This window comes from Suricata suricatta, chromosome 10 (assembly GCF_006229205.1).
Source record: "Suricata suricatta isolate VVHF042 chromosome 10, meerkat_22Aug2017_6uvM2_HiC, whole genome shotgun sequence".
Classification (NCBI taxonomy): domain Eukaryota; kingdom Metazoa; phylum Chordata; class Mammalia; order Carnivora; family Herpestidae; genus Suricata; species Suricata suricatta.
Genome location: NC_043709.1, coordinates 122,871,386 through 122,878,091, shown reverse-complemented (window position 1 = coordinate 122,878,091; position 6,706 = coordinate 122,871,386). Strand labels below are relative to the sequence as shown.

At 35.3% G+C, this 6,706-nt stretch overlaps 2 protein-coding genes across 2 annotated transcripts in view; one reads left to right on the top strand and one right to left on the bottom strand.

The window, feature by feature from the left end:
• GPR158 (G protein-coupled receptor 158) overlaps positions 1–6,706 on the bottom strand; it is a 410,420-nt gene that overhangs the window by 307,183 nt on the left and 96,531 nt on the right. The gene's annotated exons all lie outside the window — the stretch shown is intronic.
• On the top strand, positions 298–4,803 carry LOC115304793 (protein SGT1 homolog). The gene is made up of 2 exons (XM_029955111.1): positions 298–384; positions 4,583–4,803. Exons 1-2 carry the CDS (start codon positions 306–308, stop codon positions 4,774–4,776), a joined length of 273 nt encoding a protein of 90 aa, XP_029810971.1. The 5' UTR covers positions 298–305; the 3' UTR covers positions 4,777–4,803.

Below are 6,706 nucleotides of genomic sequence, written 5' to 3'. Positions count from 1 at the left end.
AGATCATGAGCTGAACTAAAGTCCGAAGCTGTACCGACTGAGCCACTCAGGTGCTCCAAGACTCTTCTTAATTGTAGCTTATAGTGTGTGTGAATGTTGTTTTTGAAGGAGGGCTTTTAGGTAGAAATAAAATGTTTTCAAGGTCTTCAAATTTAACCTTTTATAATTTAAGGAAATTATCTCAGGGGTTCTGTTAATTCTTTTAAAAGTTTATGGCTTGAGGAAATTGCAGTTTTTTAATGTTTTGTATATTTTACATTGAATAATAAGTTTTGTTTGGTGTTTTCTTCCAGATTGAAATTAAAATGAAAAAGACAGAGGCTGTGAGATGGGAAAAGCTAGAAGGGCAAGGAGACGTGCCTACACCAAAACAGTTTGTAGCAGGTTTGTTTTCTGGCTTTGATCAGCCTTAAATTCATACTGTGTTATATAGTTGAAGTTAAATAGTAATGGACTTCCTTTTTGCCTACATTATTGATGTTCCCAAGATAAGCATTGAGTGTAATAAGATTGCTCTGAATAAATATAAAGTAGCCTTTCATGTGAAGGTTCTAACTTCTTAAACTCAATACAAATGAATGGGGGGCAAAAACCTTGAGGGAGTTGGGATTTATTGTTTACCAAGTCAGTGTAGGACATCAGTTGGGGGTTTTTGTGTGTTGGCCCTTTCTTATTGCTTCTTTTTGGGTTGCAAGTGAATTAGTGATTTATTCTGCTGAAATAGTTGCTCCTCTTCCCTTTCCCTTTTATTTATTTCTCCTTATAGAAGAATATAGAACATATTGTCAACTCTAATTTCCTGAAATTTCAGGGCTTCACAGAGTAAAGTATCTAACCCATTTTACTATATTGCTCTTTTAGTCCAAGTGCACATAAACAGGTCATGAAGACAGAAAACCCCGGGAGTAGAAAACTAGGGTTGATTGTTTTTAACCCTTTAAGGAACAGACTATGTTGGGTCAATTTTGAGTGTATGCATTAGACAGGTGTTTTTCTAGTGGAATACTTAATCTGCTAGACACTTTTAGAACTACAATCTAAGGGTGTATTTTACAGCATTGGCCTCATAATGAGAGGAGAGAAATTTCTCTTTGATTAGAGTTAATGTTCCGATTTGATGACTAAAATGAGTTAACGTGTTTCAGCCACTTTCAGAGTTTTCACTTCTTCTTTAACAAAACATATTTCCTTGTGGCACCTTTTAGAAAACTGAGCCAGTAGATCATTCATTTTATTTTGAAATAATTTTAGATTCCCCTCAGAATTGCAAAAATAATAAGAGTTTTCATGTACCCTTACTCCAGCTTCCCTGCATGATAGCATCATAACTGGTCTATGGTATAATTAGCAAAACCAGGAAATTGACACCAACACATAATTTTTTAAAGTATTGAAGTATTTGAAGTTGGTATTTAAGCTCTTAAAGCTTTTGCTTTCACACTTAATTTGAAAGACATAGGAAAGATGTTATGTGGTTCTTTTGGGGTAAACTTTCCAAGATTTGGGGGCTGAGGTTTATAGATAGTTCAAATATTTTTTTAAAAAACACTTTAAATGTAGTATCCCACTGAATTCTAACAACAGCCTTCTGAAGAAAGCAGCCCTGTTTCACAGGCCCAGAGTGAGCAGCTTGCTTAAGATCCCGTGGCAGTTTTATTGTCAAGGACTAAACCCTGGTCTCAGGGTCTGGGTCTGGGTCCTACATGAACTATGTATGTGGTGCTGGTTGTTGCTGCATCTTCTAACCGTGGAAAATCTCTGCTGACATGGGTATCTTTGCAATTATTTGATATTCTAATGAATGAGCGAGGAAGTTAGGTTACCATTCCTCAGTAGTTTATCTTTCATCTACAGGTGTTAAAATTTTTCTGAGATTAAATCTTAAGAATTTTTAGTGTTAAAGTTGCAGAGTTTTTCTAAACCCAGTGCCTTGGATATTTAAGATGTTATTCCTCCTGTCCTGTTGTATTTTTGTAAGGAATTAATATGCTTGTCAGACTCCTGTGTCCTGCAAGCTGGAGACTACAGATAAGGGCAAGCTGCTTAACCTGTCTGGGATGGTTTTCTTATCTGTAAAGTGGAAGTTAGAGCCTGTGTTCCCATTCTTCTGGGGAGTCAGCATTAGGATTAATTCAGCTCTCTTTTTTTTTTTTTTTTTTAGTCTCTTAATTTACTGTAACATGCATTTTTTTGGTTTGTTTTCATTGGCTACTAGTGCAAATGTACATAGATCAAGAGGGGATTACTGGTAGTGGAAAAGTAGATTGGAAAACCATATGCTTACCCTAAATAAGACTGTGTGATGTGTTACAGTTTGGTTTAATTTTGCTGGGAGATAGGCAGGGAGACAGTTGGTTTGCAGGTGAAGGGAAAGGATGGGACAACAAAATGAACAGTTAGTGGTTTCTCATTTCTGAACTATTTTGAGGAAGAGGATATAGAGAGGCAGGGGACATTTAGTGTGTCTTAATATATTTATAAATAATAAATATATATGTATATATGTATTTTTTAATGTTTATTCTTGAGAAAGAGAACAGGAGTGGGGAAGGGGCAGAGAGAGAAAGGGAAACACAGAATCCATTGCAGGCTCCAGGCTCTGAGCTGTCAGCACAGAGCCTGATACGGGGTTCAAACTCACAAACACAAGATCCAAGACCTGAGCTGAAGTTGGATGCCTAACCAACTGAGCCACCCAGGTGCCCCTATGTGTATTTTTTTTTTTAGTGTGTCCTCTAATATATTAGTAGAGAAACTTTGAATCAGGTGTTTTTTAAATCTCTGTAGCTACACTTTCCAGTATAGTCGCCACTGTACCTACTGAACATTTGAAAATGATGTCTGGATTGAGTTGTACTGGAAGATTTTGAAGACCTGATAGAAGAAAAATTATAAAATATTTTAATATATTTATTTTATGTTGAAGTTGATACAGCTTTGAATATATTAGGTTAAATATATTATTAAAATGCATTTCACCTGATTCTTTTTAGTAATGTGGCTACTGGAAATTTTTAAATTATATGTGTGGCTCATATTTGTGCCTGCATTATATTTCCACTGGAGAGTAAACAGAACTGCTCTTATAGCTACCAAGTAGATTAGTTACTTTTTAATTATTTGTATGTGGGTGCTCTTGATTGTCTTTGTCTGTAGGGCAGTCTTGACAGTGCCCTGAGCCCCCCTGGGCTAGTCACTAGCCTCTCTGGCTGCAAGCAGCCACCATTAACTCCAGCGTGCTCTACAAATACTGTTATTATTTATGTGTGCATTAGTGGACACTGAGCTCTGGATTATCACATGGTGTAGTTTTCATCATTCAAGAATTCCTTTTTGAGGTGCCTGGGTGGCTCAGTCAGTTAGGCCTCCGACTTCGGCTCAGGTCAGATCTCACATTTGTGGGTTTCGGCACCGCATTGGGCTCTGTGCTGACAGCTAGCTCAGAGCCTGGACCCTGCTTCCGGTTCTGTGTCTCCTTCTCTCTCTGCCCCTCCCCCTCTCATGCTCTGTCTCTCTCTGTATCAAAAATAAATAAAACATTAAAAAAGAAAAGAATTCCTTTTTATCTCCTATTAAAGTAATCTATATTTTAATGTGGGGAAAGGATGGAGTCTTAACTCACTGCCTAATGGTATGGATAATTACTTATATTTTCAGTTTATATTTACTCTGAAAGAGGAATACCTCTGAAACTAGGCTGCATATTTTATTTAAAGTTTATTTATTTATTTTGAGAGAGCACATGAGCAGGTGAAGGGCAGAGAAAGAGAGAACCCCAAGCAGGCTTTGTGTGGTCAGTGTGCAGATCCCAACACAGGGCTCAGATACATGAAACCATGAGATTATGACTTCAGCCAAAATCAAGTGTCAGTTGCTAACCAACTTAGCCACCCAAGTGCCCCAAGAAAAACACATTTTTAACATTTGTTAAAATCTTGTTTATAAGAGAACTTTCTTAATGAAGCATCATTATAAAAAACATATTTTTTGTACTATCTTTGCAACTCTTCTGTAAATACAAAAGTTCCAATCCAGGGTCCCTCTATTATTAACATAAAGAATCTGTTTCTAATCTAATCATGCATAATGCACCAAAAACATACATTTTATTTTGCTCAAAAGAAATTCCCAGATTTTACATTATACTGATTGATTCAGTTTGTAGAAGTGTAAGTCTGATTGCTGGTGTATATATCAGAAGGACGTTTATTATAGGGGTGCCTCGTTGGCTTAAATGTCTGATTCTTGATTTCAGCTCAGGTCATGATCTCATGTTTCATGAGATAGAGCCGTGTGTCGGGCTGTGGGCTGACAGCATGAAGCCTGCTTGGGATTCTTTCTCTCCTGCTCTCTCTGCCCCTCCCTGGCCCTCTCAAAAATAAATAAATAAATAAATATGAACACTGTCTCTCTCTCTCCTTTTCTCAAAATTAGTAAACTTTACAGAAAAAAACCAGCCATTTGTTAGGAAATTCAGTGAACTAAAGTTAAGGTGCTCTTTATACCATGGTCATGAAGTTTACATATTCTTGATGTAATCATCACATGTTGATTAATCACTGCTATCTTTTTTATTCCATAGATGTAAAGAACTTGTATCCATCATCATCTCATTATACAAGAAATTGGGATAAATTGGTTGGTGAGATCAAAGAAGAAGAAAAAAATGAGAAGTTGGAGGGAGATGCAGCTTTAAACAAATTATTTCAGCAGATCTATTCAGATGGTTCTGATGAAGTGAAACGTGCCATGAACAAATCATTTGTAAGAACATAAGCTTGAAAACAGCATATCGTGGTAGAAAATTTCAGAAAATTTAAAAGAAAAATTAGGCAATTTGAAACAAAATTGCATGTACTATGGTTGGGAAGCCTTTTTGAATAGGCTGCATCTGAACATTTCTTCCTGCTCTAAACTTAGACTGATTATTGAGGAAGTTGGGAACTTGTAGGGTAGTTGGAGAAGTAAATGGTTTATTCCAAATAAATATTTTTTAGTCATTAAGTTAGAGCCTGGAAAGCTTAAGAATACTCTAATTATGGTAATTGGATTTATCACAGTAGCTGAAGGCACTTCCACTAGAAACCTGTATACCCTCAGTCTCAGAGATGAAGAATATAGAAGGGAAACTTCTAGGACAGTGCTTGGCAAGTGGAAGGTGCACCCTAATTACTTATTGGTTTGTTAATAATTTTGTCTGTTGATTAAGAAAATTTAGGTCTTTTGACGGAGAAACAGATACCACCTGAATTAGGCCTCAAATTTGGAATTTTAATGACAAGTCCTTACTGTAGAATTGTGTTGATTATTTTTCTTGAAGATGTAATCATTTGACTTTTACCAGTAGCTTTGGAAATACCACTCTTTTCTTTTAAGGCATATACAAATTAGTATTTAGTTAATGTCCTAGAAACTCAGATATTCCACATAAGTTACTGTGTCATAACTGGTCATGACTGAACTTTCCACTCTTAACTTCTTTTAATTAAATTTCTTACTTTGAGATAATTATAGATTCATATGCAGTTGTAAGAAATAATATAGAGAGATCCCTTGTATCTTTTACATAGTTTTCCTAATGGAATCTCCTTGCAGAACTATAGCATAGTATCACAACCATGATATTGATAGTTAAGACAGAGAACATTTCCACTGCCATAGGATTCCTTTGTTCTTGTCATCTCATAGCGATACCCACTTACATTCACCCCTCTCCCTCCTTAAACTGCACCACTACTAATTTATCAAGTCTTTGGGAGATACATAGTTTGTCTTTTTATTTCCTTAGTGGTCTTTTACAGAGCTAAAGTATTTAATTTTGAGAAAATCCAGTTTATCAGTTTTTCCTCTTATGGATCATGTATTTAATATCAAGTGAAAGAACTCTTTGCCTGGTTCTAGATCTGAAAGATTTCTCCTGTGTTTTTTCTTTCAAGAAAACTTTTATAGTTTTACTTATTACATTGAAATCCATGATCCATTTTGAGTTAATTTTTATATAAAGTGGAGATGTAGGTTGAGGATTTTTTTGTGTGTGTGTTTTGTTTTTGGCCTATGAGTGATCTCTTGCTCTAAACGTTTGTTGAAAAAGCTGCCTTTCTTCCATTGAACTGTTTTTGCATTTCTCAAAAATCAGTTGAGTGTATTTGTCTCAATTTATTTCTGGGTTCTCTGTTTCATTGATCTGCATCTCTATCTCTCTGTTAATAGTACAATCTTGATTATTTTAGCTGTGTAAGTTTTATAGCCAGGAAGAGTCACTCCTACTTTATTCTTCATTTTCAAGATTATTTTAGATATTCTAGTTCCTTTGCCTTTTTGCATAAACTTTAGAATATTTGGTCTGTAGGTACCAAAAAATCCTGTTGAACTGTGTATCAATTTGGAGAGATTGACATTTTTACTGTGTTGAATGTTTCAGTCCATTTATTTAGATATTTGATTTCTTTCATCAGTGTTGTGCAATTTTCAGCACATCCTATACATGTTTTGCAAGATATGCATAAGTATTTAATTCTTTTATTGAATGATTGTAAATGGCATTGTATATTTAACTTTGGTGTCCCTGTGCTAGTATTTAGAAATAGATGTGGGTTTTTTTGTTTGTTTGTTTGTTTGCTTGGAATTTTTTGGCTTATATTATATTCTGACCTTGCTGAACTCACTTATTCTAGGAGATTTTTTGGTAAATGACTTGTGATTTTCT

What these genes read in the sequence shown, in the direction of transcription:
- LOC115304793 (XM_029955111.1), top strand. Translation starts at nt 306, where the DNA reads ATGAAAAAGACAGAGGCTGTGAGATGGGAAAAGCTAGAAGGGCAAGGA. An exon ending in ACCAAAACAGTTTGTAGCAG is followed by an intron (nt 385 to 4,582) that starts GTTTGTTTTCTG and finishes TTTATTCCATAG; the next exon opens with ATGTAAAGAACTTGTATCCA.